Source organism: Lynx rufus, unplaced genomic scaffold, assembly GCF_022079265.1.
Source record: "Lynx rufus isolate CCGP_SWC_20201006 ecotype Redwood Valley unplaced genomic scaffold, mLynRuf1.p SCAF_5, whole genome shotgun sequence".
Classification (NCBI taxonomy): Eukaryota; Metazoa; Chordata; class Mammalia; order Carnivora; family Felidae; genus Lynx; species Lynx rufus.
The window spans coordinates 51,461,398-51,475,504 of record NW_025814867.1 but is presented as its reverse complement, the minus strand read 5'-3'; the positions used below and the strand labels follow the sequence as shown (position 1 = coordinate 51,475,504).

Below are 14,107 nucleotides of genomic sequence, written 5' to 3'. Positions count from 1 at the left end.
GTGGTTATGAACTTGAGGGTCGCACTGGAATCTCTGGATCCAAATCCTAGCTGCACAGTGTACTGGCTGTGTGGCTTGGGCAAGTTATCTAACGCCTTGGTTCCTCACCATTAAAATGGGAATGAAATATCCTCATATAGTTATTATGAAGGTTAAATGAGTTAATGTTTACAAAGCATCTAGAACAGCACATGGCATACAGACAAGCATGTATAAGTATTGGGTATGATTTTTCTGAAGCTGGTGAGCAACACAAAAGTTGCACGTAGGCGATACTACCCTCCACTTCCCTTCAATGGCCTACAAACTGCACTGAGTGCCTGATGAAGGATTTGGCTTGCATTTAGAGACCATGTTGCATGGAGAGTGTGTATCTTTAGCCTTTAAAATTGCATTCAGGGGGCGCCTGGGTGGCTCAGTCGGTTAAGCGGCCGACTTCGGCTCAGGTCATGATCTCGCGGTCTGTGAGTTCAAGCCCCGCGTCGGGCTCTGTGCTGACAGCTCAGAGCCTGGAGCCTGTTTCAGATTCTGTGTCTCCCTCTTGCTGGCTCTCCCCTGTTCATGCTCTGTCTCTCTCTGTCTCAAAAATAAATAAAAACGTAAAAAAATTTTTTTAAAAATAAAAAATAAAAAAATAAAATTTCATTTAGCACACAGAGGTGCCCACACAGTGGGAGCTCAGAGGGGAGGTTTAAGATCACCCGAGGAAGCAGCAGACTCCCCTGTCCTTTTCAAAATCGTTCTGGGGAACACATTCAGAATGAAATGTTGGGCAGACTTGCCTATTGCTTATATTCTTATATGAAATAAGTCACCCTCAGCTGTTACTCTTTGCACGTGGGTCTTCATTTTTAAGTTACACGAGATGATTCCACTTCATTGTAAACCATAGGGGAAGCCCGCTGGCCTGAAGTCAGGGGAACAGCGCTCCTGCAGTTACTATGGAGCCTTCGGGAAGTCATTAAATAAATGATTGCTAAGGTCTCTACCATTGCAAATGGTCCGTGATTTTATTAGGCCCAGAAGGGAGCTGATGAGAAAAATCAGATATTTAATTTGTGCCATTGCGCTTCTCTCTGTGGACTGTTAATTGAGTAAGAAGTATAGTGGGACTTTATTATTTCAACTGTGGGAGGAGAGGGAAGATTGCCTGATCCCAAAGCCCTTCCTCTTTACCCTGCCTCGCAATGCTGGGGGGAGTTTCTCTTGTCAGTGTAGGAAAGAAACCTGGCCAAGAAGGCAAGCACTGGTTTCCACGTCCAGGAAAAAAGAGAAAACCAGGCAGTGGGTGTTTTCTGTGTTCCCTCTTTCCTTTCATTGCCCTTTTCTGTTTGCTTTCCACGGGAATCTGGGGGAAATATGGCAAGGGTTGGGTGTCCACTTGTTACCTTGTGGCATAGAATGACGGAGAAGGATACAGAAAGGAGAAAAATAAGTGTGAGGTTTAAGCAGCTTTTTAACATTCCTGTTAAATTCCAGAGAAACCTACACATTTTTGACAGGATCTTTCAGGGGGAAAAGAAAATAAATAAGGGAAGAGCTCATTTGAAGATCACCAAGCCAGGATCTGTGACTCTCTGCACATTTCCAAACTGTCTTCCCCCTCTCTGCTCGGTGGAGAGGTTACATTTTGAGCCCATGCCATTCTACTAACAGCAACATTGTTTCATTTGTTTCTTTTCCAGAGAGTGTCAAAGAAGACCTCAAATTCTGGAGAAAAATGACCTTTCAAGGACTACGAAGTATATACTTCCTGCTGCATGTTTCTATCTTACTAACCTGTGATAACTGAAACACGTGGTCCTGGGGCTGCCGAAGGTCAATTGCTTATCAAATTTCCCATCATGCATCAGCTGTTCAGACTGGTTTTAGGACAAAAAGATCTTTCCCGCGCCGGGGACCTCTTCTCTTTAGATGACTCTGAGATTGAAGACAGCCTGACAGAAGCTCTGGAACAAATTAAAATAATTAGCTCATCTTCCGTAAGTAAACTAGTTTTTAAACTAGACTCCCAAAATGACTTATTCTAGGGCCAAAGGATTGTACGTATCCTGTGGGAAAGGAACTTTGCAGGGGAAAGAGGAAAGACCACTTAATACTGGTTCCCTTAATACTGGTTCTGCTCTGTGGTTTAATTTGGCGTCTAAGAAATAACACCATAGCAGTCTTGACCTAGCGGGAGGCTAGGCTGCCTTTTGCCCATTCATGGAGATCAGAACTCTGGAAATTGCAGACCAGAGTGGAATTATCACAAAAGCTTATCTAAGGGCTGTTTCTCTATCCTTGAAATGACATGCAGAAGAGAGGGAGCAAATCCTGGGAAAAGCAGATCTGCCAAGCTGCCAACAGCATCAGTAAACAAAGCAGGGTGTGTGGAGGAGGCTGAATAATGAAAGAAGGCAGGATGACGCCTCCTGCCACATAGGTAATGTAAGACAAGGACAAGGATCACTCTGTTGCCAGAAGTGACAGTTGCCCGGGGCTTGATAACACTGATTCTGTGTATTTCTATAGAATCTCCATTAAAAAAAAAAAAAATCTTACTTTTTTACTCCTTTTCCTAACCCCCACCCCCATTTAATTCAACTCACTCATCATTAGCCCCCAGTGTGATCAGACAAATTTATAATCTCCCTCAAGTCTCCCATTCCTTTGCTACTCTTCAATGTCAAGATTATATATTCTGAAAGTGCTTCCCTAAGAGGGTAGATGTGGAGTGCCCAGTGTGGTTTGATGCTGCCCTTCTTGGTTGTGCATGGGCCCTCCATGAGATCAGTCCCATTTCAAAGACCAAGTCTACCAAGCTTCTCTTGTGTCAACAGCATTTGCTAATACTTGGTGCAGACAGCCCCCAGGCAGACAGGAAAGAGACAGGACTTGAGCCATAAAATACTGAATTGCCAAATGTGTACACATTTCAGAGATCACAGCTTCCTTCCACATTTTAATGTTTAAAAGGTGTACCAGCAACCAGTGCGGCTTCCTCCTCAAGACTGTCAGCGTGCTCACTTATTGGCCGCCAGGAACATACTAAATCCCCCCGGTGGCCAATGAAGTCATTGCCCACACACTCTTTTCTCAGCTAATGTCTTTGACAGCAATTATGTGTCCACATTTTTTTTCAGAACATTAATCAACTTAGTCTGACTCAAAACACAAGTATTCCTGGTACATTTCCACTTTCTGGGCCATATTTGTGTGCTATTTCTAGCAGTCCCTTCCTTCACACTCCTGCAGAAATGAATTGGCTGAATATGCCACCGATTTTCATCTAATCTAATACAAATATATATATATATATACATATTCCCCTGAAGCCTGTTTCCACTAGAGGTCACTAGTGTCAGTGATTTCTTTTGTTTCCTTCATCAGTTGCTTATTTTTAACAGATGTCAAATTCAGAATTTTAGAACTGGTGAGTTCTGTTATGTGTCGCCACCTTTACCCATTAAGGCAGGCAGGTCCCTTGCCATCAGGGTATCATCTGTCCCCTCAGATCAGCGTCCTACCAGGCAGATCTGGAGGGCCAGTCATTCTCCTGTGTTCTTCACCTACTAACTGGTGTCACATCTCACTTCTTCCACTGCTCTATCTGTAACTGTGGCATGAGCAGATGGATGGCAGAATAAAAAGAATTAGTTTTTAGAAGGATTGTGCAGATCGATCCATTTTTATGTCTGCTATTCAGTCCTAGTTATAAGCAAGTCTCAGTGTGGAATTCCTTCTCCCTTTCCATTCTTTTAAAAGCCAGTTCAAGGTTTATTATTCCTGAAATGACTTCTATGGTTCTAGTTCTTAGTGATTACTTCTCTCTAAAAATATATAGTTGCCCTTTTGCAGAGTATATAATTAATATACTCTGTTCTTAAAGAAAATCATCTATTCATATAACCTCCTGTAGTGAAACTTCTACATCCAAGATCTATGTTTCCAGCCTTGGCATCTCCCCCTAAGCCTCAAGCCCAAACTAGTTGATATCCATTATCTCAAATTCAATCTATCTAAATTAGAAGTTATCATCTTTCTTCCAGCTGTACCATCACTTTCTTAGATCTCCAGGTTTGCAACCTGGAGTCACTCTTGACCTTTTACTCTCACTCTCTCCTTTCCCTATTAGTTCTGTGGACACTCCTTGAGAAATGTCTCTTCCCTTTCTCCTTCTTCTCCTGTTCCTGAATTACCTTCTCCTTCTCCTTTTGCTATCACTCTGGCTCAGGACTTCAAAACAATTGATCTTCTTGCCTTTGGTCTTACTGTTCTCTGGTTCAATGTACTAGAAGTTACCTAATTAAACTTCCTAAAGAAGATTTTATTGCATGTCTCCCATTGTTTGAAACCTTCCCATGATGCACCAATGCCCATGACATTCAATGGCCGTTGCCAGTGATTAGTCCACTGAACCACTATGTCTACTCAGTGGCTCACTTCCCTGTTAGCTGCATCCCATCTTTCCCTTGTTATGACTTTCCTAATGACCCTGAATCTCAGTAATCAATTCTACTTCTCAACTCCTTTGTTTGTTTGTCTGTTTGTTTCTTGTGTCCCTAATTTTTTTAATTTTATTTTTTATTCTTTAAAATTTACATCCAAATTAGTTAGCATATAGTGAAACAATGATTTCAGGAGTAGATTCCTTAGTGCCTCTTACCCATTTAGCCCATTCCCCCTCCCACAACCGCTCCAGCAACCCTAAGTTTGTTCTCCATATTTATGAGTCTCTTCTGTTTCACTCATATGGGGACTTTAAGGGACAAAACAGATGAACATAAGGGAAAGAGAGCAAAAATAATATATCAACTCCTTTTTAAAAACAAAGAACTTCCGGGGCGCCTGGGTGGCGCAGTCGGTTAAGCGTCCGACTTCAGCCAGGTCACGATCTCGCGGTCCGTGAGTTCGAGCCCCGCGTCGGGCTCTGGGCTGATGGCTCAGAGCCTGGAGCCTGTTTCCGATTCTGTGTCTCCCTCTCTCTCTGCCCCTCCCCCGTTCATGCTCTGTCTCTCTCTGTCCCAAAAATAGATAAACGTTGAAAAAAAAAAAAAAAAAAAAAAACAAAGAACTTCCTTTTAAATCATCTTTGCCAACTTCCTTCTAGCATAGAAATCCCTTCTCTAGGATACCTGACAAATAGGTGACTTCTCCTTCTACATTTGCAGTGATGAGAACATAGTAAGTTTCTGATATTTCCCTTTGACAAATTTCCCTTTTCCATTGCATGAAGCCTTGATGGAGCCTTTAGTCAAAGTTTTCTACCTTGCCCTTGCCAGGAGAGCAGAGAGGAAAGGAGTGGAGACACTGACTCGAGCTTTCTCCATAGTTCTAGGAAAGAAGTCAGCAGAGGGTGATTTGTCATGACAATGGTGCTCCAAAGAGATAGTCCTTTGCTGTAGTTTTCCACACTTTATCCATTGCTTATGGTCATAACCATAAAACCTACTAAGAGATAACTATTCCACTGTCAGAATTTAAAATTTTTAGTGTGTTCCTCCTTTTGGCTAGATGAAATCTTGACAACTCAGGAAATAACAGATATTGGTGAGGATGCGGAGAAAGGGGAACACTTTTGCACTGTTGGTGGGAATGCAAACTGGTGCAGCCACTCTGGAGAACAGTATGGAGGTTCCTCAGAAAATTAAAAAGAGAACTACCCTACAACCCAGAAATTACACTACTAGGTATTTATCCAAAGGATACAAAAATGCTGATTCAAAGGGGGCACATGCACCCTAATGTTTATCGCAGCCCTTTGTATTTTCTATACATTGTTATTTGGTCTGTTCATTGCCCCAACAATCAAAAGAGTGTAACTCTGTTCCTGCGAGAACCTTAAATATAGAAAGCTAGGTATAGGTATCAGGGCTCACCTGTAGCTTCTCTTTTCTCAGCTAAACATCCTTAATGTCCTAGTGTCCTTAGGTATTTCCATGACAAAGAAGGAGCCTATGGCAGAGAAAGGTCATACAACCTCACATTTCCAGGTTTAGGTCTGGAAACTCAAATTTGTCAGTACATGATAAATACTATCCAAATGCAAGACTCAGAGGTATAAATTAGAGTGTTGACGTATTGATTTACAATGCAAATTATAACCCATGTTAGTCGGAATTATTGTGTGCTCTATGCTGTCCTTACCAAGTGCATTTACCCAGTCTTTCTCTAGACAATGAATATCACTATTGATTAGATTTCTTCCTCCTCTATTAGAATCACATTCCAGCCCTACCGCCCTATATTTAACTCACCTGTAGTCACTCATGTACAGATAGTATGATGGTTAGTCCAGTAGCTGGTCAATCCCACTCATATAAGTGGATTTTCCCCCCGCTTAATTCTCAAAGGGCAATCTTGTTTCCAAATTCTTGAGGTGTCTCATTGTAGCTCCCAAGTACTGCCTACATCCTCAACATTCTGGCTTCTTTCCCTTGGCACCTTCCTAATTTACTTTTGTAATTTATCATTGCCCTGCACTTAAACCAACTGCTTAGAACAATTGCTGATACTAGTCAGATACTCTGTGTCTAAAATTTCTTTTCTATGGTAACATCTCACAGTTGGCCACATTAATGTTATGATATACCAAAACCCTGAGGCTGAATCAAGACTTATAATTAGGTAACTTGAAAAACATTGGAGGTGTATTGTGTCACATTTTTAAACCATTGCAACAATATTGTTGTCTTTAGGCCCTCATTCCAGGATATTCATACCTTCAAAAAATTATGATTCTGTCCGATATATTAGTTATTCCTATCTTTTTGGAATCTGAAAATTTGGCAAGCAAGTCTTCAATCCTTTTCCTAACATCACTCACAAAATAATTGAACCTTACTAGATTCCATTCTCCAGTCCATGCTCTCTTTTCCACTGGTTAGTCCAAAACACTGCTGGGCAATATTTTGTCCTTATGCTTTGCTTTGAAAGTGCATCTTCTCAAAATTCTCTCCAGGTCCCCAAATGTATCTTTAAGTTTCGTCTTTTCATTTTGAGTCCTTTCTGGACTGCTTTCACCTAATAATCATTTCTTCTACTACCTTGGCTCTCCTCCCAGACTACTCATTGCTATCCACTCATCTTTTCCCACTCCCACCACCCTCATTTACCACGTTCCTTTTGCCTAATCCACCAACCCACCTTCTATCTCTCTTTAACTTTTTTTTTTACACCAATAAAAAATGTTAGGCATGCACGAATTGCCCAATTTTAAGAATTAGATAAAATTGAAATCATCTGCATGTTTCTATTTCAAACCTTCCTTTTCTCCCAAAGTAACCAATATCCTAATTATGGTATTTATCCATGAATGTTTTTATTTCTTTGCTATACACGCATAACTCAAAAATAATTTATAGCATGATACTCTACGTTTCTAAACTTTGTATAAATAGTATCATAAGGCTCAATATAATGTTTCTGAGGTTTATCTATGTTGGTACAGGTAGTCCCAGTTCATTTGGTTTTGGAGTGATAGAGTATTCCACTACATGATTATACCACAATTTGGTTATCCATTCTTCTTTTGATGGACATTTACTATTTAAATAGAGTTATAGTAAACATTCTTGTAATCAGTGTTTTTGCCAAATGTGCTAGTATTTCTAGTGAAGACAACTAGGAATGAAACAATTGGTTTTGGGGTTTTATAGACTTTCAGTTTTCTGATATACCACCAAATTGCTTTCCACCATGGTTGTGCCAACCTGCACTCCCATCAGCCATGCTTGAGATTCCCAGTGGCTTTATATTCTCACCAAAGCTTGCGTTTATCAGATTGTTAATAGTTTTTGTCAATTTAAATGAACCATATCTGACTGTTATTTACATTTGTACTCCCCTAATTATTGGGAAGGTCAACAGATCATTTTTTGGTGTTTATTCGCTATATGTCATTTGGGTTTCAGTAAAGTATTTAGGATTTAGGGGGGTTTTTGTTGTTGTTGTTTCTTTCCATTTTTCTATTGAGGTTTTAAAGAAGTCTTTTCTTATTAATCTTAAGGACTTTTTGTATATTCTTGTACAAACCCTGTCACTTAAGCATGTTGCACATCTATTTCTAATGTAGCTTGCCTTATACCTTTTACTGTAATAGTCCTGACAGCTGGTAGGACAAATATCCCCAGACTTCTTTAAAATTGCTTTGTTTGTTTTTGTTCTTTAATGTTTTTGTTCATTTAAAGAATGAACATTTAAAGAATCATTTAAAGAATGATTCCGTCACTATCTTGATAGGCATTTTATTATGACTATAGGTTTATTTGAAGAAAATTAACATCTTTATGTTACTGTCTTCTTATCTGTAGGTATTATTTATCCATATTCTTAGATCTTCTTAAGTATCTTGCCGTAACGTTTTATGATTTTTTTCTTAAAGATCTTAAGAGTTTTGTAAGTCTTTTTATTTTTTTTTTTTTAATTTTTTTTTTCAACGTTTATTTATTTTTGGGACAGAGAGAGACAGAGCATGAACGGGGGAGGGGCAGAGAGAGAGGGAGACACAGAATCGGAAACGGGCTCCAGGCTCTGAGCTGTCAGCCCAGAGCCCGACGCGGGGCTCGAACTCACGGACTGTGAGATCGTGACCTGGCTGAAGTCGGACGCTTAACCGACTGCGCCACCCAGGCGCCCCTGTAAGTCTTTTTAAAAATTTATAAGTATTTTAGGTTTTTTGCTGAGATTATAAAAATTACATCCTTTATTTTTTTTTTAAAGTTTTTTCTTAATGTTTTATTTTTATTTTTGAGACAGAGGGAGACAGTGTGAGTGGGGGAGGGGCAGAGAGAGAGGGAAACACAGAATCTGAACTAGACTCCAGGCTCTGAGCTGTCAGCACAGACAGCTGTGTCCTGATGCCTGTGTCCATGATGTCCTGAAAGCCAAGTGGAGCCTGATGCGGGGCTCGAACCCATGAACCGTGAGATCATGACCTGAGCCAAAGTCGGATGCCTAACTGACTGAGCCACCCAGGTGCCCCTAAAAATTACATCCTTTAAAAAATATTTTCCAACTATTTTCTTTCAGGTGATTATAAAACAAATGACACTTATTTTTGATCATATATCAGACTCAACTCTCTTCATTAATCTTAATATCTTGCCTATAATTTTTTCCATTTATTCAACAAATACTTCTTAAGCACTTACTATATGCCAGACACAGTACCAGATGCTGGGGATACAAGAGTAGGCAAAATAGAAAAAGAAATCTCTGCCAGCATCCATTTTAATTGGGGGAGACAGAAAAATACACAAAATAAATAAGGAAAGTATGCATTGCATTAAAAGAGGATCCGTAAGTGCTATGTAAAAAAAAAACAGAGCAGAGGTTGAGGACAGGGGATTAAAGGTATGGAATTTTAAACAGGAAGACAAAGTGGCCATATTGAGAAGCTGGTGTGAAGCAAAACTTGAAGGAGATGAAGAAGCAATACTTGTAGAAACCTGGAAGAACTCACTTCAAGCAGAAGAAGCATAAGATACAAAGTTCTTGAGGTTGAGGGCAGCCTGAAGTTCCTGAGGAATATTAAGGAAGCCAGTGTGGTTGTAGCAGAGAAAGCAAGACAGGAAGGTTATAGAACATCAGGTCAGAAGGGAAGTGGAGGCCAGATCATGCAGGGCCTTGGGCAGCTATTGGAGAGTTCTGACCAGAGAAGTAACATGATCTTATTTTCCTTTTCCTGCTTTGAGAAGAGTCTGTGGAAAAGCAAAGGTGGAATCAGGAAGGCCATTTAAAAGACTATTGCAAAATCCAGATAAGAAGTTCAGTAGTTAGGGCGCCTGGGTGGTTCAACCAGTTAAGCGTCCAACTTCGGCTCAGGTCATAATCTCACAGTTTGTGAGTTCGAGCCCCGTGTCAGGCTCTGTGCTGACAACCCAGAGCCTGGACCCTGCTTTGAATTCTGTGTCTCTTTCTCTGACCCTCTCCTGCTTGCACTCTCTCTCAAAAATAAACATTAAAATTTTTTTTTCTTTTTTTTTTTTTTCAACGTGTATATATTTTTGGGACAGAGAGAGACAGAGCATGAACAGGGGAGGGGCAGAGAGAGAGGGAGACACAGTATCAGAAACAGGCTCCAGGCTCTGAGCCATCAGCCCAGAGCCCGACGCGGGGCTCAAACTCACAGACCGCGAGATTGTGACCTGGCTGAAGTCGGACGCTTAACCGACTGCGCCACCCAGGCGCCCCCCAAAATTTTTTTCATTAAAAAATAAGCAGAGACTTTGGCCATGAGGGTGTAATGGAATGGTGAGAGCTATTCAGTCTCTGGGTATATTTTAAAGGTAGAACCAATAGGATTTGTTGATATAGGGTGGCGTGGAGGGAGAGAGAGAGCGGGACTAAAAATTTTTGGCCTGAAAAGCTACAATGATGAAGTTGAGAGGTAGGAAGGAATCAGGAGTTCTGCTATAAGCATGGGGGCTGAGCTGTCAGCTGTCTCAATGGAGATGTCACAGAGATAGTTGCATATGTGAGTCTGGAGTTGAGGAGACAAGTCTGGGCTGGACAGGATAATTTTGGAACTCATTAGCTTTGGGACTGAATGAAATCATTGAGAGAGTGAGTGTTCACAGAAAATAAGCCCAAAGACTGAGCCCAGCCTCGAGGAGATGATGGAGGACCAGTGAAGCCGACTGTGAGAAAGGGCCACTGAAGGAGGAAGAAAGAGCATGATGTCCTGAAAGCCAAGTGGAGAAATGATCAAGGACAGAGCGAGGTCAACGCTGCCGGTAGGTCAGGTGAGATGAGGACTGAGAATGACTGTTATTCAGGTCCATGAAGATCACAATGACAAAAGCAGCATCATTGGATAGGTAGGGGTGAGAGCTGCGCCAAAGTTAGTTTAAGACAGAATGGGAAGAGATTTGAAGAAAAGCAGTGACGTCTCTGGGCATTTTCCTTTGAAGAAGAGTAGAGAAATGAGGTGGTAATTAGAAAGAATTAGGGAATCAAGAAAGAATTTTTTTAAGATGAGAGAAGCACATTCTTTAGAATTTGTTTATGCGTACAATCAATATATTAATAGTTTTGTTTCTTCTTTTTTCAATCCATATCCTTTCTATTTGATTTCTCTGTCTCCTTGTCCTGTCTAGTTCTCAAGAGCAATGTTGAATAGAATGGAGTTAGCAGATACCCTTTTTCCATTCTTTAAAGGTAGTTTTCTGACTTAACAACATAATTACAACGTTTGTTCCAGGCTTTTGATTAGTACCCCTGATCAGATTAAGGAGGTTCCCTTTTATTCTTGTTTTTTTTTTTTTAATGTTTATTTAGTTTTGAGAGAGAGAGAGAGAGAGAGAGAGCGAGCTTGAGCAGGGGTGGGGCAGAGAGAGGGAGACACAGAATCCAAAGCCGGCTCCAGGCTCTGAGTTGTCAGCACAGAGCATGACGCGAAGCTCAAACTCAGGAACTGCAAGATCATGACCTGAACCAAAGTCGGATGCTTAACTGACCGAGCCACCCAGGCACCCCTGTTCTTGTTTTTTCTAAAAATTGTTAAATTTTATCAACTTCTTTTTCTGCTCTTTTGAGATAGTCATATTTTTCCTTTTTCCCTATTTTCCCTGTTAATGTGGTGAATCATAATAATAGATTTTTAAAATATAAAACCATCATAACATTCTGGGATAAAATTAAATTTGACATTAATTTTAATACATTTCCTGATTTGGTTAATATTTTTAAAGGAGCTTTGGAACCATGAGATTGGTCTATAATTGTCCTATCTTCCACTGTTTTTACCTGGCTTTAGTAGCAAGTTATATGTACTGGGGTCATAAAATAAGCAGGGAAAAGTTTCCATGTTTCTGTTATCTATAAGACTTTCATAGAAAGCTATAAAACCCTCCGGACACCATGAGGGTTTGTGTGTGTGTGTGTGTGTGTGTGTGTGTGTGTGTGTGTGTGTGTGTGGTGGGAGTGGGGGTGTTGGTAGATTTTTAAATTACTGATTTCATTTTCTTTGAAGAAAATCGGAGTTTTCCTTCAGTCACTTTTGACAAAATATATTTTCTAGGAAATTGTACATTTTATCTGAGTTTTCAAATTTATTGGTATAAAACTTTTTAATTCATACTTTTATGTTCTGCTGTATCTGTATTTAAGTGCTCTTTTTCACTGATTCTTTCATCAGTATTTTCAGAGCTTTGTCTTTTTAAAGTTTTTGGTTTATGAATCATCTGTATAGGGTGTTTTTATTCTATCTCATTAATTCCTTTTTAAATCTTCGCTGTTTTCCTCTTTGCTCTTTATTTGGTTGTATTCTACTATGCTTTTTCTAATCCCCTCAGTTGTACAATTAGCTTTTTTTTTTTTTTTTTTTACTTTCTAATATAAGCATTTAAGACCCTAAATTTCTTGCTAAGTACCACTTAGTGTCATCCCATAAGTTTTTGAGATACAGTATTTTCATTATGAATTCTTAAATACTCTCTTATTTTTATTGTGATTTCCTCTTTGACTCATAAGTGACTTACAAGTTTGTGCTTTAATTTCCCAAATAATTTTTGGAAACTTTTTGTTGTTAAGTTAAAATCTAGCTGCATTGTAGTTGGAGAACATGAATGGCATGATACAAATTGCTTAGGAGTGGTTGAGATTTGCTTTGTAGCACAGTTTATGGCTAACCTGTGTAACAAATAACAGCTAATACTTATGTAGCACTTAACTATATTCTAGGAATTGTTCTAAGAGCTTATCACATGTTAATATATTTAGTTCTTTCAGTAAACTTTTGAGATAAGTGTACTAATATTATCTCCATTTTATAGATAAGGAGACTGGAGCACAGAGAGGTTAATAATTGAACTTGTTCAAGGTTATATAGCTAGTGAATAATAGAGACAAAAATCAAGTTCGGAGAGTTTGGATTCAGAGACTACTCTTAACTACCACACTATGCTGCCTCTTTAGATGTTTCATTTGTGCCCCAGAGGAATGTGTATTCTTGAATTAGTATGAGATATTAAGTAAGTTGGTTAAAGAACTCCTTTTGATTATATCGTTCAAGTTTTCTATATCCTCAATAAATTTGTGTCTGCTTGGACAGTCAATTACTAAGAGAGGTGTTTTAAAATTTCCCACTATAATTTTGGATTTGCCAATTTCTCCTTGTAATTTTGTCAAGATTGCTTTATAAATGTGGGAGATTTTCTAAAATTGAAGTATAATTAACATACAATGTTATATTAGGTTCAGTGTACAACATATAGATTCAACAATTCTATACACTACTCAGTGCTCCCCACAATAAGTGGAGTCGGCCTCTGATACCACACATGTAGTTATTACAATATTATTAACTGTGTCCCCTATGTTTCACTTTTAATCTCCATGACATTAATTTTATAACTGGAAGTTTGTACCTCTTAATTCCCTTTATTTTACCCATCCTCCTATCCAGCTCCTCTCTGGCAACCACCATTTAGTTCTCAGTATTTAAGTCTGTTTGTTTGTTATTTGTTTCGTTTTTTTAGATTCTACATGTAAGTGAAATCATATGTTACTCGTCTTTGTCCGGATTATTTCACTTAGGATTATAGTCTCTAGGTCCATCCATGTTGTTGCAAATGGCAAGATATCATTTTTTTAAATGGCTGAATAATACTCTATTGCATATACATACTACATCTTCTTTTTTATTATTATGTACAAGTTTAGAATCATTATTTACTCTTGGAGAACTTTTCCTCTTACTATTATATATTGTACAACTTTATTCTGATAAGTTTTGCCTATTTTCTTTGGAGTAGTTGCCTATTTTCCCTTTTCCTGTCTTTTTACTTTTTATCTTCCCATGTCCTTATGACTTAAATATAATTTGTAAACATCCTATAGATGTGTTAAATATTAAAAATTGAAAATATGTCTTTTATTGATAAATTTAATCAATTTGTATTTATCATGATAAATTACATATTTGGCTATATTTCTCCATTTTTATTTTGAGTTATATTTCCTGATTTTCTAAATTTTTATCTTCTTTTCTGCACTTTTCAAAAAAAATTTTAAGTTTATTCATTTCAAGAGAGACAGAGAGAGCAAGTGGGGGAGGGGCAGAGAGAGAGGGAGAGAGAAAGAATCCCAAGCAGGCTCTGCACTATCAGCACAGAGCCCCATG

At 39.0% G+C, this 14,107-nt stretch overlaps 1 protein-coding gene across 2 annotated transcripts in view; it reads left to right on the top strand.

Moving 5' to 3' along the window:
- Window positions 1-1,844: 1,844 nt before the first annotated feature.
- The window catches only part of VEPH1 (ventricular zone expressed PH domain containing 1), a 235,637-nt gene continuing 223,374 nt past the window's right edge, over window positions 1,845-14,107 (top strand). For both annotated transcript variants that reach the window (XM_047100256.1, XM_047100255.1), the window contains exon 1: window positions 1,845-1,982. In XM_047100256.1, coding sequence (XP_046956212.1) covers window positions 1,845-1,982 — 138 coding nt within the window. The remainder of the gene's footprint in view (window positions 1,983-14,107) is intronic.